General features: G+C 38.4%; 1 protein-coding gene across 2 annotated transcripts in view; it reads left to right on the top strand.

The window, feature by feature from the left end:
• The first annotated feature begins 1,249 nt into the window (after positions 1–1,249).
• Dhx15 (DEAH-box helicase 15) overlaps positions 1,250–24,325 on the top strand; it is a 42,572-nt gene continuing 19,496 nt past the window's right edge. Inside the window, exons 1-5 of one of the 2 annotated variants that reach the window (XM_051165219.1) lie at positions 1,250–1,478; positions 6,240–6,675; positions 10,291–10,484; positions 19,988–20,147; positions 21,096–21,314. In XM_051165219.1, coding sequence (XP_051021176.1) covers positions 1,408–1,478; positions 6,240–6,675; positions 10,291–10,484; positions 19,988–20,147; positions 21,096–21,314 — 1,080 coding nt within the window. In that variant the 5' untranslated portion in view covers positions 1,250–1,407. The remainder of the gene's footprint in view (positions 1,479–6,239; positions 6,676–10,290; positions 10,485–19,987; positions 20,148–21,095; positions 21,315–24,325) is intronic. The other variant, XM_051165218.1, reaches the window with a different exon arrangement.

Below are 24,325 nucleotides of genomic sequence, written 5' to 3'. Positions count from 1 at the left end.
GCACTAGGGTGGCAGAGGCAGGGGGATCTCTGTGAGTTCAAGGTCAGTCTGGAATACAAAGCAAGTCCAGGACAGCCCAGGCTCCATAGAGAAACCCTGTCTCAAAAAAAAAAAAAAAAAAAAAAAAAAAAAAAAAAGGCAAAAAAGACTGTCATTTTGAGATTGTGCAAGGGACTAAAGCCAAGGGGCAGCCAAAGAGAGCCTTGATATGCAGGGATACCCTGTGTTTGGGCTGGTTGTTAGACCTCTTTCTCCAGCACCTCAGGGCATGAAAGCAATTGAGAAAACACATAGGCTGTAGGGAAGAAGAGCCACAAAACTCTTACCAATTTACCAACTTGTCAGTACAGCGGAGTCTTAATGGCTGCGTTAGTTGTTGATTTCCTTCAGTCTAGGTGATTACGCTATAAAAAGCCTTTCTGGGTTCACTCTACTAATGAGGACAGAAGCCAGGCGTGCTGGAGCATGCCTTTAATCCCAGCACTGGGAGGCAGAGGCAGCAGCAGGGGCTAATCTCTGAATTCGAGGATAGCCTCATCTACAGAGTGGAGTTTCAGGACAGGTCTGTCTCGAAAACCAAACCAAAAGAGGATAGAGATAGGGCTAACATTGCCGAGTGCCTAATTCTGTACTCATATACACACAAACGGAGGAAGACTAGGACAGAGGATTGGAGGCAAAATAAAGTGCACAGTCTGATTACCGCCAATTTTCTGCACCCTGTCCAAACAGCTGTACCTTGAATAAATAGACGTTATCTGTTCCGGGATAAATGGGCAGAACCAGTCACGGTAAGTTAACAATTTTCTCACCGCGGCTGTGGACCTGGCTCAACAACTGCAAAGTCTCGTTCTGAAGTTATAAAATAATTGTGTCCTGCTCTGCCAATTACCAGCTCTGTGATCTTCACTGTTTTCTTAACCTTCCTGAGCTTCAGACCCTAAAAGCTAAAGTTAATACACGGATGGATAGATTTCCTAACTAGGGTTAGGCTCTCTCAACTTTCGGTGTCAACTTCAGGCGGCAAGTGACAGTTCGAGGCACATTTCTGTCCTGGCCGCCGCTTTACCTAAGCGCACAGCTCCGGGGGAAGAGGGCGGAGCCCTCGGCACGCAGAGACCTTCAGCCAATCGCAAAGTGTGAGGGACTGGAGTTCCCGCCCTCGGAGGGCGTGCGCGCGCACCATGTCGGCACGCCCGCTGCGGAGGCGCGCGCGCGCGCAGGCCCAGCCCTCGTCGCGGCCGCCATTTTAGCTCCTGGTTCGGGCCGCACGGAGCGGACTGTGGCGGCGGGAGGGGAGGGGGTCCCCGCGAGTTGAGCAGCGGGCCTCTTCTGTCGGGATCCGGCTGCTGGTGTCTCTCTTCCTTCCTTCCTTCCTTCCTAAGCGTCCGCTCTGGGAGTGCGAGGATGTCCAAGCGGCATCGGTTGGACCTGGGGGAGGATTACCCCTCCGGCAAGAAGCGTGCGGGGACCGATGGGTAAGGCAGGCCGGGGCGCGCGGTCGCGGCCGGGGCTTTGTTGGCTTGTGGTGGGGAGCAGGCCCGGCAGGCGAGTCTTTGTCTGCCATCGGCCGGCTAGGGGCGCGGGCAGAGCGTCTGCGGCGAGGGCGAGAGGCCTGTGGTGGCCACGAGGCCGCGGGGCGGCGGGCGTGAGGAGCGGGCCGCGAGGCCTCGGTGCTCGCGTGGGGCCCTCAGCCGGGGGGAGCGTCCGGAACCCGGTGGCCAAGGGCAGCGGGGGCGCGGGCGGCCCCGGGCGGCCCCGGTCGGCGGCGGGAGCGGTCTACTTGGGGCTAAGGGGCGAGCCTGCCGCGGGGCGCACTGTTTGGCGGGAGACGGCGGGCCTCTAACCATTGAGGCACTTCAGAGGATGCCGTTGCCAACTTCCGCCCTTCGCCTGCCCTCCCGCCATCTCCTTTATTTCCTGCTTTGCTTAAAAAACCGGCCCTGCAGAGCATCACTGGGGTAGGACTGTGGAAAGATGTATTATTCTCCCCCCCCCCCACCTCCACTGCATAAGTTATTTTCTAAACGCACTTCTGAAAAAGTGATCTTAAGCAAGTATGAACAAACAACACCCACGTGCAGATTGAGAAATGCTTTCACCGGTTCTTGGTCTGGCAGTTTGGTTCCTTTTCTTAGACTTGAGCAAAGGGAAGATGCATTTAGCATGTAAGCAGTTGTATTAAAGTTATCCTTTTCCATTTTTTTTTCTTTCACAGTTCATACTTAAAAATATACTTTGGTTTATAGTCCATTTTAGTCCGTTGTATGTGTTCACTTCGGCATTACAGAGATCGTTTGGTTAATTAGAAAACAAACCCACCGAAGTCCGACTATCCAAATCTGTTGTATGATTTTATCATTTTCTCATGCCCTGTGACACTGACTCACTGTCAAATCATCTGTGTGGCCTCTGAGTTTTTGTTCAGGGAAAGTCCTTTGGGATCTGATTCCTGACTATCAATGTTAAGTATAGTGTTCTAATGCTCTTCTTAGAGTGAAATATTGACTATGGAAAGCAGGTTTGCTGACGTTCTGAGTGTGTGTCCGTACGTACACGCACACATATATTTGTATACTTGTAATCCTAGGCGTTGTAATAATGCAACATCACAGGACAGCTTCCTCAGCTGTCCCCTCAAGCAAAAATCCCAAATTAGCATTTGAGCTGGGCCACCGATTTTAGAGGTAAACAGGGTTCACGAATATTCTTCAAGAGAGAACAGAGTTATGGCGAGCTCTTATGTAATTTACAGTGGCATGTAGAGTTCTGCTTTTCTCGTCAGAAACTTAGTACTGTACTTAGGCATTACCACCTGTCATAATAACATTTATATTGGGTCGGTTAAGTGGGGAACTTTGTGAAGCCAAAATGAATGTCACATTGGGCTAAGATGCAACTAATTTCCCTCCTTAGAGGTCACATTGGAATAAACACTGAGTCAGTTATTTTAGTGTTTTTTTTTCTGTGTATGTTCACCACTTAAAAGGATTTTATTGGGATCAGTGGTTCCATACTACAGTGTATATAGTGACTTCTTTTTCGTGCAAAACATAACGTTGGTAAAGTGGACTTTGAGTATATCATGGTGGCTTCATGTTTCCTTTGAATATTAAGTATTTGTTAGTACAGGAGAGTTAGCTCAGTTGTGCAGTAATCCCTTAATTTCTAGAGATTCTGTAGGGCGGTGTTTATAGTTTTCCTAGATTTTAAAATTACCTTTTCTTACAGAACTGGTTTTCTTCAGCAGTGAGTTTGTGCTTGTCATCTTTTCCCCCTTTCCTCACTTAGTTTGAAGGCCAGAGTCTGTTGCTTTTCTTTCTCTTTGCTCTTGTTAGTGTATTTGACAGCATAGGCTTGTTCATTTTGTCACCCCAGCTGTCACCAAGCCCTACTGTCTCATCTTTCCAGTACACTTTTGTGTGTGTGTGTGTGGGGGGGGGTGGGTACATGACTAGTGCTTGTGTGTGGCTAGTTGAAGAAAACATGGGAGTCAGTTACCTCCTTTCACCATGTGGTTGGTCCCCAGGGGTCAACTCAGTTTTTCAGTCTTGGTGCATGTGCCTTTACCAGCTGAGCTATCTCAGCAGCTCTGGAAGAATCTGAAGATGAGAACATTTTCATCCTGGTGGCTTTTAGTGTTCCTGATTAGAGCTTTTCAACTGTGGGAGCGCGTCTGATACTGTCGTGGGTGCTTTGTATGTAGAAATGGGTTTCACTTCAATCCTGTGTCAAAGCTGAGATTAAATTAGATGTACTGAGTAAGAAATTTTCATACATAAATGTATTAAAAAAGCATTACGTTACTCCATATCTTTATTTCCATCTTTGGAGAGCATATTTATTCATAAATACGAATTATAGTAGTCATGAACTCTTGGAGTTTGTGTCCCATTGGTTGTGTAACACTCCAGTTTTAAGATGCATCTTTTGTCTTACTGATGTTAAATAATTTCCTAGAGTTTTTTTGATTGTTATATGAGGTTTATTAAATGAGCATGGAGAGAAGGAGGGGGGAGGGGTGAGAGAGAGAGAGAGAGAGAGGAAGAAGAAGAAGAAGAAGAAGAAGAAGAAGAAGAAGAAGAAGAAGAAGAAGAAGATGATATAGAGAGGGAGTGGGGTGTTGGGAGGTAGAGAGCTTGTTTTGTTTTTTGTTTGCTTGCTGGTTTGTTTTTTGAGACAGGGTTTCTCTGTGTAGCCATGGCTGTCTTGGACTCACTTGGTAGACCAGGCTGGTCTCGAACTCACAGAGATCTTCCTGCCTCTGACTCCTTGAGTGCTGGGATTACAGGCATGTGCCATTGTTCCTGGCTAGAGCACGTCTCTTTTTCCTTTCCCTCCCGTCCTCCCTTTTTACCTACCTTCCTTCCTTCTGTCCTAGAAACTATATAGACCAGGCTGGCCTCCAACTCAGAGATTTGCCTGCCTCTGCCTCCTGAGTGCTGGAATTAAAGGTGTGTACCACCAGTCTGAGCTTGTTTTTATTTTAAAATTTAAAATTTAGCAAGTCTAGGACAGGTAAGGTTAACACGGAGAGTCCTAGTCTCAGGGGGAAGAAAAGTAATATGTTTCAACTAGCAAATTTTATGAACAAAACTTTTACAATAAACTTTCCTGTTAAAACAAAATGTGCACATGGACAAGTCTGCATATGTATAAAGTGGACAGGGTTTGAGTCACCATTCAACAGAACTTTTTTACCTTTGTCATTCAGAATAGCCAGTGTGAACTGCAACAGCATTCCTAGGCCATTGAATTAGTTTTTTGCATCTTCTTCCTTTTTTTCTTTTGAGGCAGGGCTTCTCTGTGTAGCCTTGGCTGTACTGGAACTTACTCTGTAGACCAGACTGGCCTTCTGCCTCTACCTCCCAAGTGCTGGGATTAAAAGCATGGGCCACCACCACCCAGTCCTAAATTTTTTTTGATTGTTATATTTCTTTCACCTTGCAGAAAATAGATGAAGTGAGCCTTTGCTGTGGTTTTTGCAGCTGTGGTTGCCATGCCCCTCTATTTTTTAATTTAGATTCTTACTTTATTGATAAGCAAATCCTTGTGTTTTGCATTGATTTTTTTTTTCCCTCTGTTATAGAAATGGGGCTGTAGGTGAAATGTGTCCTGGAAAAGAGTTTTTATGTCGGTATTTATCACATAACATTACATAGATTGCTTTGTCTTCCTCCAAGTTTTGTTGCTTTGGAAGTTAGGTCCTTAATAGTTTGATATTTTACTGTTGGATATGGACAATGCTTATTAAATTGGTAACCTCATATGTGAACCCTTTTTAGATTTTCTGTGTGTGGTGCTGGGTGTGTGTCTATTCACACACGTCACCTTGTATGAGACAGGGTCTCACTGAATCTGAAGCTGACTGTTAAAAGGTAGGCTGGCCAGGAAACTCAAGCTTTATCTGTCTTCCACTCCTTCTCCACCAATGCTGGGGTTATAGGCACCCCAAGGCCATGCCTGGTTTCCATGGAACTGCAGGATTTGAACCTAGGTTTCCTGTTTTCACAGCAAGTGCTTTTACCCACTGAACCACTAGTCCCTGAGCTATTTGAGTCTACATGACTCCTTTGCTTTATAAACTTTCCTACTCACATTTAGGGGTGATATAGTGCCCAGTTAAGGAGCACCTAGAGGAGAAGCAAAATTAAAAACAAAGGCAATGGCTGGGATATATTTCAAAGATACGAGACTATGGTTTCAAATTCAAGTAAGTAAGTAAGTGTGCGTGCGCGCGCGTCTAGATCTAGTCCATGCATGCCTTTTGGTTGGTAGTTCAGTCTCTCTTAGCCACCATGGGCCCAGGTTAGTTGACTCTGTAGGGCTTCTTGTATCCTTGTCCCTTCCAGCTGCTTCTAACCTTTCTCCCACTCTTAGAACTCCCTGAGCTAGGCCTGTTGTTTGGCTGTTGGTCTCTTCATTTGTTTCCATCTACTGCTGGATAAAGCCTCTCAGATGGTAGTTCCTCTAGGTTCTTATCTGCTTAGCCATTTCCATGCCCTGTGGCTCAGTCATTTTTTTTTTTTTGTGTAATACATAATAAGCCTTGACTGTCCTGGACTTGCTTTGTACACCAGGCTGGCCTTGAACTCACAGAGATCTACCTACCTCTGCCTCCCAAGTGCTGGAATTAAAGGTGTACACCACCATGCCTGGCTATATCATATTTTCTAATGGTTCATTGAGATTTACATGTTTTTCAAAAATCACTGATTTCTAAATTTTTATTTTTCTAGGAAAGACCGGGAACGAGATCGGGATAGAGAAGACCGATCGAAAGATCGTGACCGAGAACGTGATAGAGGAGATAGAGAGCGAGAGAGGGAGAAGGAAAAGGAAAAGGAATTGAGGGCTTCCACCAACGCTATGCTCATCAGTGCCGGATTGCCACCGTTAAAAGCCTCTCATTCTGCTCACTCAACCCACTCTGCTCACTCAACCCACTCTACACACTCTGCTCATTCAACACACACCGGACACGCAGGACACACATCACTTCCACAGTGCATTAACCCATTTACCAACCTGCCCCATACTCCTCGATATTATGACATTCTAAAGAAGCGGCTTCAGCTCCCTGTTTGGGAATACAAGGATAGATTTACAGATATCCTTGTTAGACATCAGTCATTCGTGCTGGTTGGTGAGACTGGGTCTGGTAAAACAACACAGGTGAGTTGTTAAATGCCGTGGTAAATACGTTATGTTCACATTTAAACTTAACTAAATGTGCTGACTTGATGATGGAAGCCATTTCACATTGTCTGTTAACTCATTTCCAGTTGTCTGGCTTATAGAGTACCTTGAAGAATAGGACTTTGATGAGCACTTTTTAGTTACTTTAAGGGTGTGATTCCAGTAGAGACTGTTTACTCATATTTTCTCATCTTGTTATTTTACGTATGGCAGGAATAATGTCTACCACATTTTAGTTTGTTTTCTAGTAGAGAGATCTAACAGTTGGATTAATTGTTTCTTTGTTAAAGTATTTTGAATTTTATGTGAATATTGTAAAAAAGAATTGAAGTTGCCAGCATACCTTTTAATTCCAGCATTTAGGAATCAGGCAGGCAGGTCTCTGAAGTCAAGGTCAGTTTTGTCTACATAATGAGATCCTGTCTCACAAAAAGAAAATGGTTAAAAATGCTACAAGGTACAAAGTCTCTAGTTGTGACCTGTACCCATCTGCCTCCTGCCTCCTGAATACAGTATTAAACACTGTTACAGCTATCTCATTAGGCGCTCACAGGTGTCTTTTGAGGGGAAGGATCGAGACAGGGTTTCTCTGTGTAGCCTAGGGTGTTTTGGACTAACTTTTTAGACCAGGCTAGCCTTGAATGCACAGAGATCTGCCTTCTGAATGCTGGGGTTAAAGACGTGTACCACCATGCCTGGTGGTTCCCACATTTTGTAAACATGCCATTACTTACTCGACCTTGTTGATAGACTTGTAGCCTTTTTTAGTATTTTGTATATTATTGCATCTCTTTATATTTGTGGGTGGATGCACCCATGCCACAGCACATATGTGGCAATCAGAATAACTTGGGAGAGTCCTCTTCCACTTTATGGGTACTGAGGACTGAACTCAAGTTGTCAGGCTTAGTGACAAGTACCTGTAACTTGCTGACGTGACATGCCATCCTTAGGCTTTGTTCAGTGGCTCAAGGGACAGATGTTTATAGGTTTTGAAGTGGCTGAATTTTTTGTAGTTTAACAATATGTGTGGCCAAGTAGCCCTTCTTTCCTTACGGAGCATACATAGGCTGTTTGGTTATATCCCTTAACTTGAATTCTATCAATCTGATGGGTGAAAGTAGTACTTGTGAGGTTCAGTATGCACTTGCTTGCTGAGGTTGAGTGAAGTTAACTGTTTTTCATGTGTTCTAACCTGAAAGCCAACTGTTAAAAGAGTTAGGGCTTATTTTCTTTTTTGAGTACAAAAGTTGCTGGACATGGTAGAGAGTTTGTAAAATTAAGGAAAATATTTGAAATGAACTGAATAATTGCCTGTTCTAAATGCTTTTACTGGCTTATTTCATTTTTATTAATGTAAGATAAACATTGAACATGCTATTATTTAGCTGTATGTTCAGCCTTTTTTCTTTTTCTCCTTCCTTTCTTCCAGCTTTTGCTGTGTAATCTGTCTAGGCTTGCCTCTAGTGTGCTGTCATCCTCCCTAACCTGAGGTGTGGAGCACATGTCTGGCTTAGGATTTTTAAAAAGTCTTTTAAAAATTATGTGCTACAAACCAATTTGAATATTTCAGAGGCATTTTGATACTGTAGCAACCAAAAATATTAAAAAGACTTAATTGAGGGACAATTTGCTGTTGGTAAGAACTCAGATTTTTAGCTGTGTGTGGTGACACCTTTATTCTCAGCACTTGGGAGGCAGAGGCAGGGCAGAGAGAGACCCTGTCTCAACCTTCAAACTTTTTGATTTAATGTGTTGAAATCTTAAAAAAGATTCATGAAAGAATATAGCTGTAAATTTTTTAATGTCATAGAATTTTAAGTCATTTCAGATGCTTTACCAGTCAGTGTGTTTGCTTTGTATTAAGTCTTTGTTAATTAGCACTTTTGAAGAGTCAAGCCCTATTTATTTTTCATAGTTTATCCCATTTTAAGTTTTTTGTAGCTCTCCATTGAAGGTAGTTTGTATTGTGTAGATGAGCATATATGGAGAACCAAGTGCTGTTCTTTCTAACAGTGTGGACATTAGAACTGAGAATATGTAAAATATGGACCCTACTATAAAAGTTTTGTATGGAAAATTATTTTTTGTGGAAAAACTTTTAAGTTTAGATAAGATGGATTTTTCATTAGGAAGTAATATGTAAATCTCTTACTTTGTCATCACTTATTTTATAATTGAATACAAAGGATTCTGAAAAGGTTGAGATCTGGCAAATTAACCCAACTGTCTTGTTTCTAAAATGAGGTTAAATCATTCATTTTATTGGATTTTAAAAAATCTTAACATTTTTAAGAATTAACGATAAACTGTTCCTTTAATCTGCTAAATGGTGCTTTGAGTTTCATGTTGTCTGATCACCACATTTTACTCTCTAGATTTGTAGGTGAAAAGAAGGTAGTGCTTTCCTAGAAAAGCACTATGGGTCTGTTGGCTCACAGAACTGAGGCGAGACTATTATTTTAGTTAGTTTGCTTTATTTAAGCCCTTGAAAGATACTACTATTTTCTTTGGAGAAAAAGTTTACTTGCCTCCCTTTTGAGTTATTTATTTTTATGCATTAGTCCAGTTGCTGAAGTAATCTAACTAAATTATGTAACAGTATATCAGGCATTTTTTTTTCATCAAATTTCATCATATAAATTCTTAGATCCAAACCCTCTGTATTTTATAGCATTAGAGGAAACTTTGGTTTTTTTTGAGACAGGGTTTCTCTGTATAGCCTTGGCTGTCCTGGACTCGCTTTGTAGACCAGGCTGGCCTTGAACTCACAGTGATCCACCTGCGTCTGCCTCCCGGGTGCTGGGATTAAAAGTGAGCACCACCACTGCCTGGCTAGAGGAAACTTTGATGGAGACAAATCTAGGTACTTGAAGCATAGGATTCTTACCAAAGGAGGTGAACATTTCCGTCTTCCTATTATTTTCATTTAAATGGGTAGAAAACCCAACAATGAGAGAACCTCTTCATGTCTACATAGTATAAGAGGTCACCATAATGACCACCTTGAGCTTCAAATTTTCTTTTTCCTTTTTTCTTTTGGTTCCTGTTCTCAGTTCTATTGAACTTGAAGATGATGATTTTGAGAACTTACTTTTAAGATGGTAGCTAAGGTACAGTCACTATCATACCACTCCTGAGGGAAAAGTAACAGTGTTAGGACCTTTTGATGACTTGGAATTTGTAGGCACAAGAGGTATGATACTCGTGTCTGCATTTTTTTAAATTCAAAATGTGTGATTATGGTGTATTTTGCTTTTGAGACTTAAATTTTTTTAAAGGGTAGAATTTAAATTGAATAATTTTTTCCATTGCTTAGAAAAATAATAATGGTACAGCTGTAGTGTTGAGCATATGGAGCAGAGTGTGAATGGACCTTGTCCTCCCAGGAGTATAATTATGCCACATCAGTGATGTGTGTGATTCCTTCTGCCTTAAAGAGTTCATGTTATTGTAATCTGAGTCATAAATATTTTGTTTGCATAACTGAATTTTGTTTTAAATTATTACAATGAGATAAAGTACTTGATGATACATGTAGCTTGTATGCACACAGAGTACAAATAATTTAAATGTGAAATTATTTTATAGATACCACAGTGGTGTGTGGAATATATGCGATCATTGCCAGGACCCAAAAGAGGAGTTGCCTGTACACAGCCCAGAAGAGTAGCTGCAATGAGTGTGGCTCAAAGAGTTGCTGATGAGATGGATGTCATGTTAGGCCAGGAAGTTGGATACTCCATTCGATTTGAAGACTGCAGTAGTGCAAAAACCATTCTTAAGTAAGTAGTTTATCTTTAAAATGTATGCTTCTCTAATTGCAATTTTTTGTCACTAGTTAAGGAGCTTTACTGATGGCATTACCAGTTTTAGAATAGTATGAAGTAGACATTCTTAGACATGCCAGGTGATTTTTTTTTTTAATCATTTTTCCCCCTTGGTGGTGATATATTTAGGCCTTCAGTAGAAATTCTGCTTCAAAGGTCAGATTTTAGTTATATGGTACTATATTGTCTGTGAAATGTTACTGATAGCATAAAATGTGGTGTTTTAGTAGATTGTTCAGTTAAGTGTGATAAAGAAGAAAAATGTCTGTTAGTAAAAGTTGCTTTTATAAGAAATGGTATGTGGGTGGGATGTGCTTTATTTATGGGTAATGGAAGTTAATAGTGCAGTTCTTGCTATGCATAAGCTCATGGAGGAATCTTGTTCTGTAATAAAGTATTTATGATATCTCTTCAAGATCCTGCTGCTTTATAGTTGGTATGCTCTTGACCATAGTGAGCCTGTAACTTACTTGCCCAGTTGTTTTCTGTGTCTTATTGTGTTCTGCAATCTTGTCCAGCAAATCTTACTTTCTCCTGTTTATTTTGCTTATCTACATTTATAGGACATTTAGTTAGTTTTAGAAACAACTTGGTTACAGTACAGTTTCCAATTGCATTGTAAAAAGATAACTTGGAATACATGTCAAGTGGTCAGTGACTGGAAACTGGTGTGGATATGCCCTGTAATAAGATAAATGAGATTGGTTGGATTAGGAAAATCGTATAGTATATAAAATTTCAAGTGTCTAAAGTAGAACGGTATGAGGTTCAGTATCTAATATCTTCAATCTTTTTGTTTCATCTATATTTGAACATTTTTGCTATCATTACTACTTTAAATTGGATCTAAATATTAAATATTTTTGAATTTGAATATTTAGTATGCCTCTTTTTATAGATGTATAACTTAAAACAATTCTTTAATCAAAGTATCCAGTTACTTTTTAGCTAATATTTTCCTTTTTTTTTTTCCCCTTGGGTATGTTTCATTTCATTTAAACTTAATAATTTTTTTCCCTCTCCTCTTCTCTTCTTCTTTTTTGGTGTTTTCAAGACAGGGTTTCTCTGTATATCTTCCTGCTCTGGCTGTCCTGGAACTCTCTTTGTAGACTAGGCTGGTCTCGAATTCACAGAGATCTTGCTTTGGCTTCCCGAGTCCTGGATTAAAGGCATGTGCTGCCACACCCAGCTTAGAGCTTCATAATTTCTTAATAGAAATTCAACTTTAAAGTACCCATCAGGATATATTTTTAACTATTAATTTTCATAGAATATAGGCCTTGAGGTGATACATTACATGTGATTTGTAATTACAGTATAATTGGCTATATTTGCATAAATCAGCTCTTTTTTTATAATATTATAAAATGCAGGTATCAAGGACTTAAGGAAAATGAAGAACAGAGTAGCTTTTTGACATTTAATTGTGTACCAAATTATTCTCAGTAAGTTACAGTTAAGGGGAGAAAAGAATTTGGGATTTGAGAGTTACAAGCCATATTAATAGCATGTGTGGTAAAAAGTAGAGAAAGGGTAGACTTTAAAAAGATTAATCACTGTGAAAGACTGGTTTAGTTTATAGGCAATAACAAACATTAGTTCAAAGTGAAAGCATTTTGACACTGTTGTGTTTTCTTACAAAGCAATTCCCAGGAATTATCATTAAGCTTTAAAAATTCTAGATCAGGTAAACTTATTGGTGTTCTACAATCTGTTCAATAGTTACAACTAACCTGTCATTAATGGAATTAGATTTTTTCCCCCCCAAGACAAGGTCTCTCTGTGTAGCCCTGGCTGTCCTTGACTCACTTTGTAGACCAGGCTGGCCTCGAACTCACAGTGACCCGCCTGCCTCTGCCTCCCGAGTGCTGAGATTAAAGGTGTGCGCCACCATGCCTGGCCTTAGAAATTGTTTGTTTTTTTTTTTTTTTTTTTTTAATTACCTTCAAGGAGAGAAAAATTGTAATGTAACTCTTACTAAGTAGGAAGAATGTCCAATGGTAGTTTTAATTCATAGGCTGTGTCATTAAACAGTATTGTAAAAGTTCCTGGATATATTTGATATAGTAATGCATTATTAACTCACTGAAAACCCAGATAAGTAAAAGCTAAATCCTTAATAAACTGAAGGTCAGTTGTTTGTTAATTGAGTAGGAAGAACACATACATAAAACAGCTCTTTACTCTGCATTAGCTAATTTCATATCTAGAAATTAAAGCCCTCACATACTTATCAAATAGTCAAGGGAACTTTTAATAAAAAAGGGGCGAAGACTGGATTTTAAAGGTTTTTCTTTTCTTTTTCTAATTTACATTCATAATTTTATTTTAGTTTTTAAAATATTTTAATTTTATTAATTTATTCAGATTACAACTCAATTGTTATCCCATCACTTGTATCCTCTCATTCTTCCCTCCCTCCTGCTTTCACCCTATTCCCCTCCCCTAGGTCTATGACCGAGGAGGACCTCCTCCCCCACTATATGGTCATAGGCTATCAAGTCTCATCTTGGTAGCCTGCTTATTCTTTCTTTGAGTGCCACCAGGCCTCCCTACCATGAGGAGGTAGTCAAATATGGGGCACCAGAGTTCATGTCAAAGTCAGTCCCCACTCTCCACATAAGTGTGGAGAATGTCCTGTCCATTGGGTAGATCAGAGTAGGGCTTCAATGTTTACTATTGTATTGTCCTTGGTTAATGCAATAGTTTGAGCAGACTGCCCTGGGCCCCGATCCACCCATCACGATGTTCTTTTTGTAGGTTTCTAGGACCCTCTGGGTCCCTCTATTTCCCCATCTCTAAAGGTTTTTCTTGAATGTCTCAGAATTTAGCCAGTTTGAGGCTACATTTGTGTATCTTTAAAATTGGTCCTGGTATCCATAATATTTTTCAGAGTGTGAGATGCATTAAATTCTACATCAGATACTGTGCTGTTTGTAGAGGATTTGACCTAGTACAAATTAGTCAATATACTCTAGGCCCAAGTGACTGACTACGCAGACTCAGTGGATAATTAAGTGATTTTTATATTTTATTATGTGTTTGTTAGGTCTCTCTAGGCCTCAAACTTATTTTCCTGATGCTTTGTGGGATGGAAATTATGAAAAAAATTGGACGTAGCATCAAGGAAACTAAACAGTCTAGTGTGAAAACGAGTGGGTTTAGAGATAAATGGATTGTGACAGTCACGTTAGAACATCTTGATTCATCGTGATGTGTTGAAGAAGACATTGACACATAATACCATTGTGATGGATTGAAGAACTTCATACTGTGAATTGTGACAAGTCAGGATATTTCTTAGTTTATTTTCAAGGAACAGATAATTTTGGAAAGGAAATAGCTTGATAGTCATACCTGTAGGAAAATATTTTAGAGGTGACTTTTTGGTTAACATTACTGGTAGTTACGGGACTAAAATTCCCCCTCCAGCTGCACAATTATAAGTAGTTTAATATTTGAGGGAACCCAAGTATTTCCCAAGAAGTACTCAATGATTTAGCCATAGTGCTTATGTGTTGGGACAGTGCAGTAGTAAGAAATCAATCTAAACCATTCCTATTAGAAGCAAATACAAATATAATGTTTCAGATATCTGAAGCAGAACATGGTGTTTATGTGGAAGAATAAACTGGGGATTCACATTTGATGGAGAAATTGGTGTTACGGTGTCATGGAGTCTAACCTAGGACCTTGAGCTTGATTGACAAGTGCTTTCCCAGTGAGCTGTACATCTCAGGCTTGAAAGGTTGGATTCTGAAGTCTAAGATGCAGTTGAAGCGAATGAAGGATTTAGGTATAGGGTGAGAGGATTCCAGGCATATGGGGTAGCATCTTTTCTCATTTTCTTTGTTGTCTTAAGGGAAAGCGGTTAGCTTTTAAGCCTTTAAATATATAATTTATAATAATATAATTATATAACACAATTTTCTTTGAGCACAGCCTAGCATGACACTTGAGTATATACAAGAACAACTTGTGGTTCTCTATTTACCATGTGGATTGCAGCTGATCTAATTCAAATTAGGTGTAGCAGAAGTGCTTTCACTTGCTGAGCCATCTTTTCATAGTGATTACGTATATACGTGTGTGTGTGTGTGTGTGTGTGTGTGTGTGTGTGTGTGTGTGTGTGTGTGTGTTGAGATAAGGTTTCTGTAGCCCTACCTATTCTGGGCTTTGCTATCTAGATCAAGACTGCCTAGAACTGAGTGAGTTCTGCTTGACTGCCTCCTGAGTACATGTGCTACCATGTGGAACAGTTAACTATTTTCCTTGAGAAAGTACTATAGCTACTTTTGTTTTTAATTTCAAAAAATTAAGCAATGAACAAACTTATATAAGCATTATATTTTTAATGCCAGATTACTTTTAAGATATTAAAAAAATAGATTATTATGCACGCAGTATAAGATCAAAGGTGGCATTTTTAATCTGTCTTGCTTAGTTGTACCATAATATTTTTGGAACAGAATTTGTTTGGATCCTGCGCTTGCCTTGTATGTGGAACTTTTGTGGTTTCTTCCTTCTCCACTTAATCTGAGGAAATAAAATAGGCAACAGAGCAATGTGAAACTTGTGACTACAAGAATCCTGATGAATACTTAGCAAAAATAAGAAAAGGAGCAGATTCGGTAATAGACTTTTCTCTGCCACCTTACAATTTTTGTTGGTAAAGCAGGCCTTGGATCTAGTGATCCATGTAACTTCCTTTTTGTTATGAATCTGTTTTGGTTATGTGATTAAACTTTAGTTTTGGAATTTTAAAGGCGACTCAGTCTGGGGTTAGTTTATAAGGCAGTATAATTTTGGGGGCACATAACAGAACATTTATTCTGATACTCTACTGAGAATTTTATCTTGTATATAATTTGAGGGTAAGCTGCTAGGAAGCCAAGAAAAGGTAAAGATAGGAGGACACAGTTGAAATATATGCTAAGGAAAAATGAGTGGTAACCTTGCATTTCATTGTGATAAACTGCTCCATGTAAAGCTTGGAGGAAATACATGTTTAAGAAAAAGTCTTTGTACAATCTAGAAATATAATAATAGAATTACAGTTGAGGAAGGTTAGCATGAATTAAAATTTAATATTTGTCTTTGGAATGAAAGTAGGCAAATACAGTCAGCTACTACTTTAAGCCACAATTGTACAATTTATTAGTAATTTATAGTAGTAGGCTCTGTTCTAATTGAAGCACAGCACTTAAACTAAGTAGTTTAGTTTGACCTTTGTGCTCTTAGAAAGGTAGGGGAGTAAAGAATAAATGGTTAGTTGACCATTTATTTAAGCATCTCTTACAAAACCTGAAATAGTGTTACTTTTCAAGTAGAATTCTTTATTTTTTTTAAACCTGTGTGTGGGCAACTTGTGCCACACTACTTGTAGAGGTCAGAAGTTGGTTTTTCTAATCATTAGACTGAACTCAGGTCTGTAGGTACAGGGTGTAATGCTTCCCCCTCCCCCGCCGCCAATAGAATCCTTTTTACTTTTATCAGTGTAAGCCAATTTAATTTTCTACATATATTAGTAATATTTATGCACTTGCAAAGGATTAGTTGTAGGCTCATTTTGTTTACACTATGCCAGTATTCTACAAAATACTGCATAGAAATTACAACTTCAGCTTCAGTTATGCTGTTCTGGGGGTAAAAGGGTATTTGCCTTCAAAATTTCGAATTGTAGATGTTGTGAAAGTATTTAAAAATATTTTGCTCTTTTTGCAGTTAAAATTTTAGGCTTTTTCTTGACGAGGTGTCTTAAATTTAAAACAGGCTAAATATATTAAATATACTTGACATAACAAAGCTGTGTGTTCAATGTCTTAGGTGTCTGGGCTATGCATTTCATCCAACAATGAATATTGTATATATCACAAAGGGGCTTGATGTTTTCTGGGTTTTGCTTTGTTTGGTTTATTAGAGCATTAAGGAATTTAAATACATATGAGCACCCACATCTAGTAGTTCTTACAGTAGCTGCTAATGTGCTTTACTGATGTACTTCTTGTCAGATTGAACTTGATCCTGTAAAAATTACGAAGAAATGTTGATATATTGAGCTACCTTGAACTAGTATAATGTTACCTTTTATATTAGGATGAAAAGTTCTTCAATAGCTGTAAGTTATTATTTAGGAGAGTTTCATGAATTTAATACCACTTTGAGTGACCTGTTTAATAACAGAAATAGTTGTTTAGTTGGTTGGCTCTGGATGTATATGCAGACATTGAGATTATTAACCATGTTTTTATTTAATGGTGTAAGTTTTTGAGTTAGCCCATCAGAAATCCCATGTTTTTAATACACAGATAATCCTAAAGTTGACCAACCACCCTAGGTTGGGGACTGTCTTTTATCATAGATCTGTTTTATGCTAAATGAAAGCCATTTTTGCTTTGTTCTCTGTGTTAACTGTTGTCATCAGAAATTATTATATGGCTGTGTGGTAAGGAATACAAAAGTGAATAAGAGTACACACTGTTCATTTTACCTTTGTGAAAATGAAAGTTGAAAATAATCCAGAATAAAATCTATATTAAACTTTGACACTTGGCTTTTTCTTTCTTAAACAGTGCAACTTTATGTAAGATTTGCAGTCTATTCTGTGCTGTACATCTAGAAACTAAAAATATAGATAGGAAGATATTCAGAGTTAGATGCAAATACTAGGCAAATTTACATAAAACTTCAAAATCCACGCAGATGCTTAATGCATTGGAACCAATTGTTCAAGAATACCATATTCAAAACATAGTATCTTTCAGAAATGGTGATTCTTTATAATTTAAATGAATTGCTTCTGCTGGGCCTGGTGGCACACATCTTTAATCACAGCACTCTGGAGGCAGAGGCGGGCAGATTGCTGTGAGTTGAAAGCCAGCCTGATCTACAAAGTGAGTCCAGGACAGCCAAGGCTATGCAGAAAAACCCTGTCTCAAAAAACCCCAAAATAAATAAATAAATAAATTGCTTCCTATAAGCTTGTTTATGTAGGTATATTAATGTGTTCATGTTTCTCTTTTATATGACCATATTCCAGATAATTAACAGAAGGGAAAAAGGGCATTTTGGCTTACATTTTAAGAAGGGATAGGGTACACCATGAAGAAGAATGCATGGTGGTCAGAAGTATGAGGCAGCTGGTCCAATCCAGGACAGCAGCCTATGGGATAATGGCGCCCATATCTAGAGTGGGTCTTCCTCCTTCACTTTTAACATTTCTAGAAATGCCTTTATTGATACACCCAGAAGTTTATTTTCATTAGTACTCGTTAGTTAGGAGAAACTTGCATGCAGTTTATTGGTCACTTTCCTGTGTCATATGTACATATTAGTTGAAAAAAACTTAAGCTACTCAGCAATTCTGGCTTTTGTATATTTTATTTGGTTTTAGTTAAATAATTATGGTTGTAAGCGTGTTTAACTTGCAGACTTATAATATGTCAGTTTTGCAACTTTCTTGTAATTTGAGATACATCTTAGAATCAGTTGAAAGCTTGTAATTGATAGGAGTTTAGGAGTTGTCATTTCTTGTGGATATTTGGTATAGATCAAGTTTTGTGTATTGCCCCTTCAAATACATAGTGTGAAATTTTTGAAAAAACAAAACAAAACAAAAAACAAACCAGGCTGAACTAATTGGCAATTAAACTGCTTTCAGAATGTAGGATTTCCTATTGAAAAACTAGCAATTGATATTCCGGAAAGATGTAGAAACAGTACTGAGGTATAATAGGTATTTGAGCAAATATTGTTGAAATAAGAGCCAATTCTTTTATGGCCCTCTAAAAGTTAAAACAAGAGTGCCCAGGTACTTATCCACAATTACTTTGTCACTGGATTGCCTAGCTCATGACAGAAATTCATCTGAAAACAACAATTGCCAAATGCCCTTAAATAGATGCCCTTAAATTTCCAAGGCGTCTAGAAGCATTATGTGGTTTCTCAGGTGTTGGGCTGTATTGTTAAGACAGTCATTGTTTCATTGATAGTAATTTTTCTTTTGTGTTCTTAAAATCTTGGAGTTGGTTCCAGAAATGGTAGTGGTTATTTTGAAAAAAAAAAAAAAAAAAAAAAAGAACACTAAAGAAACACAAAACTGGGGACCAGGTATGATGATTCTTGCCAGTGCTCAAGAGACAGAGGCCACCTAGTGCTATATAATAATTCCTTGCCTCAATTGACTTACATGTATGTAATGAAAGTATACTTGTTTGCCGGGTGTTTTAATAAATTTGGAATTACTCTTAGTTGAAATAGAGGGGCTCACTATGTTATTTGCCATCAATTGCTTCAGTGCATGGTATAAATTGAAGTCAAGTTGGTTCATGAAACATGAGGTATTGTTAGATTATAGGACAAAGAGCCAGAATGAAGTTATAAATGATGCATTCAGATTTTGTTATACCATTTAAATTTCTAGATAAAATAATGGGCTTTTATTTAACTGACCATGAACTTGGTTTTAGCATTTAAAGGCATACTATGTTTTTGTCCAGGTGCCAAACTTTTAAAGGATAGTTGGTCTACATTAGTGACTGCACTAGCCACAGTGGATTGGACATGAGATGGCTGACGCATACAATGTTCTAACCACCACCCTTGATCTGATACTGACTCTACATGAATTCCAAATGCTCTCTCTGAAGCCATTTCTAAGTCTGCTTTCTTTCCTTTTTTAAATTTTATTTATTTATTTATTTATTTATTTATTTATTTATTTATTTATTTTGGTGTTTTGAGACAAGGTTTCTCTGTGTAGCCTTGGCTGTCCTAGACTCACTTTGTAGACCAGGCTGGCCTCGAACTCACAGTGATCCGCCTGCCTCTGCCTCCCGAGTGCTGGGATTAAAGGCACGCGCCACCACGCCTGACTTTCTTTCCTTTTTTGAGTCACCTTTAGTCTGATACCTTTTGCTTTTTATTTTACATTTAAGTATCTCCTGGTGCTGATGCGGTAGTCATTTCTAGAGCCTTTATGAATACACTCGTTTTTGTCCTTTAGGTCATTTTCATTGGTGCTGTTGATGGGGCAATTTTCATTGGTGCTGTTGATGGGGCATAGTAGACTTTTGTGCTGTCAGCTGTTGTTGCATTATTACCTTAAAAATTAGTATTTCATTCCCCCCCAAAATGTACATTTTGCACTTAGTAACATCTTAATAGTGTAATGGCAATGAAACAACTTAAAATTGGCTTGTTTTAAATATTTTTAAAGGATTTTTAAAGAGATTACATTTAGTGACAAATTGGTTTTATGGGAAACCATATGATAATTGCATGCCACATCAGGAGTTATGTTTCTCATTATATTGCAGTATTTAGTAAGATTTTGTGATAATAGAACTTTTTGGTGTACTTAAGTGTTCCTGAAGCTTAATTTTCGCAGTTGTAACTTACGTCAGATGGTTAGTTTTAAACTCATATGGTTTTGACCAATGTTGTCTTTGTGATTATAGGTATATGACGGATGGGATGCTGCTTCGTGAAGCTATGAATGATCCTCTCCTGGAACGTTATGGAGTGATAATTCTTGACGAGGCTCATGAAAGAACATTGGCTACAGATATTCTCATGGGTGTTCTGAAGGAAGTTGTAAGGCAGAGATCAGATTTAAAGGTAAAGAAGTACTTTTTAAAACTGTTTGTGTGCATGTGTAGGAATATGTACATGTGTGTGGGTGCCTGCAGAGGCCAGTATGATGGGGATGACCATACACAGGACCAGAAGACACTTTTGCTTACTACACTCTTGTGTAAGTGTGGTGGCCCCTTCTTGTAATTCCAGGGCCAGGGATGTGGGTATGGGTACATCCTTAGGTCTTGGTGGCCAAGCAAGTCTAAAGACCCTAGTGTTATTTTTCAAAATATCCTGTGCTTATTAAAGATAATTCAGAAGAAATGAGCAGATTCCTATTTGGTCTGTCTGATTTTTATCCCCCAGCCCCAGCTGCCCCCCACCTCCAATTTGGAGATAGTTAAATCTGTACTATTGTACTATTACATATTAACATCTCTTTATTTACATGATGTATAATGAATGTATCCCTTACATAGGCCCTATGAAGATACATTCTTTACTTGTGGGGTATTCTAGTATTTAAAAATGTAAATAACTCAACTGCAGTTTATTTCTTTCTGTATCTTAGTTTTGTTTTTTAAAAATAGGATTTCACTATATAACTGTGGCTGGCATTGAGCTCAGTGATCCACCTGCTTTTGGTTCTTGAGATTTGGATTGAAGATGTGTGCCACGACTCCAGCCTCTGTTTTATTTTTAATCTTTCTTTAAGGATTGTCTTTTGGGAGGACAGGGGTGAGACTAGGTCTTACTATGTAGTCTAGCTGTCCTGAACTCATTGTGTAGACAGGTTGGTCTTGAACTCACAGATCCTCTTGCCTGCGTCTCCCTAGTTCTGTGATTACACCGTCAAGCCCAGCCTTAAAGACTGTCTTTATCACTGATAGTATTTGTTTAACTAGAAGAATAACTACTTGTTTCCTTTGAAATTTTGTAAGAATTTTTAGAGATAAAACTTGAAAAGTAATTTGCTGTTTTCTCCTGCAGGTTATAGTTATGAGTGCTACCCTAGATGCTGGGAAATTCCAGATTTACTTTGATAACTGTCCTCTCTTAACTATTCCTGGCCGAACACATCCTGTTGAGATTTTTTATACTCCAGAACCAGAGAGAGATTATCTTGAAGCAGCAATTCGAACAGTGATCCAGATACATATGTGTGAAGAGGAGGAAGGGGACCTTCTCCTTTTCCTGACTGGTCAAGAGGTATCGTCATATGCTTTATGTAGTTTTTGTGTAGTAATTTTTATTCGCCAGCAACTTTATATTTAACATGACCAAGACTGGCCATATTATTCTCATTCCAGTCATTCAAGTTTTTCTTCAACATAATTTTTAAGTATATGAAATATTTAACTACCTTTTCCTATATACTCATATTTAAAGGGGTACATACTGAAGAAAAATATAAAATGAATTGGCAGATGGTTCCTTTAAATGTTTGGACACCTTTTACTGTAGAAGGTCTGAGTCCTAGAATCTTAAGTATGGTCAATAAGTAGGTTAGTAGGTTTTTGGTCTGATGGAAGAGAATTTGTTAATGCAAGTTTTTGTTTCTGTTCAGTGCTTTTTGAAATAAGTCTACATTGCCTACAAGCTCCTTGGGTCATTTAAGACATAGAGTTGTTTTTCTAGAGGAGGGTTTTATAGTCCAAAAGGTTTCCACTATGATACATAATGACACCTAAACAGCGTTATGGAAAATTGTTCTAGTCTCATGCAAACCAAAGGTATGCCTCACCACACCAAAACCTCTTTATTATCTAGATGATAATTTATCAAACGCCATTCAGTTAAGAGTTATAAATTTGTGATAAGTTTTTTAAACCTGAGGTTTTTTTTTTTTTAATTGTCTTTATGATTTGTTCCTTTGGACATGGTTTTCTTGTAGAGTATGCCCTTTCAGCCTAAATAGTATTTATGTTGTGAGTTTAAGATCTTTGTGTTGTCCGATGCCTGTGCATTATAGGACATTGATTATCAACATCTCCAGCTTTTTCATATTAAATGCTGCAATACTTTGTGAGGTGTAGCCAGCAGACATTAGACAGTGCCAAATATCTGAGGTAAAAGTGTTGGTAAATTCCCTGTAGAGATTTACTCTTAGTTCTTTTGTGAGCTAAGGTGTGTTGAAAATGCAAGTTTTCTGGATAAAGTCTTTACACTTTTGGTACTACTCATCCTTTTTATGTAGTTCAAGTTGAAAATTTTCTATAAAGCTTCTCCAAGACTTACTAATTGGTTTTTGGATTGGCATGTAGACAGCATTTACGCTCTCTTGATGCTGTGATGCTTGTGGGTTGCTCCTTTTGTCCTCTTGTGTTTGGTCTCTACAGTTTCTCACTTCCTCTTGACTTAAATCTGCTCCCAAAAGGCATTTATATGAATAGTATTGGAAGTTTCAGATGATATCCTGGAGAGAACCAGAATGCCCCCCCCCCCCCCCCCCCCGAACCAGCTTAGTACAGTTCATTTCCTTCACTGGGGAGAGGAAGGCAGTACGCCTCCTGTTTGTAGGTGTTTGCCGGCATGTTGTGAGATGAAGTAAAGCTACAGTTGGGAACTCTGGAGGTTTTGAATTTGAAGACTTTCAGCTGGTTTGTTTTGTATAGATTGTATTTGTTTGTTTATTTATTTTGAGGCAGTGTTTCTCATGTGTAGATTTGTAGACCAGGCTGGCTTCAGACTCAGAGATCGTCCTGCCTCTGCCTCTCTGAGTGCTGGGATTACAGGCGTGTGCCTCCATGCCTGCTATACTAAAAAAATAAGTATATTTTTTAATGTGTGCTGACATTAACAGATCTGAAAAATTGGGAGTCTGATTTTCTTTAAAGTCTTTTTTCATTCTGATAGGGTTTTTAATACCATATTTATATGCCAGCAGGGGGCATTCTGATCTACTGAGATCATTTAAAGGCATTCCCCCCCCCAATTTTTTTTCCCCAAATATATTCAACTTTTATATTCTAGAAACTTGAGGTCTCAAAAGGAACTTTGGATTTTTAATAGTAATTTTCTTCTGTCAAAAGCTTGTTTTATCCAAGGATCTATTTTTTTTTTGAGATTTATTTTAATTTTGTGCCTATGCATGTTTGCATGTATGTATGTATGTATGTACATATGTACTTGCACCTATGCAGGACACCAGAACAGAGCTGGAACTGGAGTTACAGGTAGTTGTGAGCTGCCATATGGGTTCTGGGAACCGAGCTCTGGTGTTCTGTTACAACAGCTAATGATTTTAGCTGCTAAGCCGGCCCTAAATTTTATATTCTTTAACACAGAAACAGTTGTAAGTTGGATTAAAGTCATTTTCAGGAAACCTATTTATTTATTTATTTATTTATTCATTCATTCATTCATTTAATTTTTTGGTTTTTCGAGACAAGGTTTCTCTGTGTAGCCCTTCCTGTCCTAGACTCACTTTGTAGACCAGGCTGGCCTCAAACTCACAGCAATCCACCTGCCTCTGCCTCCCGAATGCTGGGATTAAAGGGGTGCACCACCACACCTAGCCTTAGGGAAACCTAATTTGATACAAAGCCAATTTACCTAAAATTCGTTTTTTCTCTTAGTGATAATTTTTGAATACATAACTTATTGGCTAGGATTCTCTACTGCCTAGTTAATACATTAAAGATTGTTGAATATTTTTAATGTTTAAGGTTTTAATTGCTTCAGGCAAACATTTATTGTCCACCATCAATCTTCCCTTTTTAAGCCATTCACCACCTCCAGAGCTACTGCTCTTCTCCAGATCTTCCTTTAAAATTGTATTTGAATATAAATGCATCATATTAGTTTGCCCTGGTGGAAACATTCTGAAGCAGCTCTGAGGCATTTGTGTCAGCCTACTCCCAAAGTATCTATGTTGAGAATATAAGGGTGCTTGTTCTCATTAGGTACAATGAAGCAATTCTTCCATATAATTACATTAGTGATATGTGACATTAAAGCCTAATTGGCTTATTTTAAATATCTAACACATCAGTTTCTTTTAGATTGTGAAAATGAAAAGGTTATGAGTGCAGTTAAATATTCCTGGGTGAGAAATTTCAATTTCAATACAATTTGTTGAGAATTAATTAGGACTTCCCAGAAAAGGAGTATTAGATTACAAATACAGTAGTTACATATTTGCCTCAATACAGAAGTCTGGTGGTTTCAGAATCACACTGAAATTTTTTTAATTTTGGCTACCAAATTTAAAATGAGTT

Source organism: Acomys russatus, chromosome 22, assembly GCF_903995435.1.
Source record: "Acomys russatus chromosome 22, mAcoRus1.1, whole genome shotgun sequence".
Classification (NCBI taxonomy): domain Eukaryota; kingdom Metazoa; phylum Chordata; class Mammalia; order Rodentia; family Muridae; genus Acomys; species Acomys russatus.
Note: the sequence above shows the minus strand (reverse complement) of the source record. Positions and strands in the feature narration are given on the sequence as shown.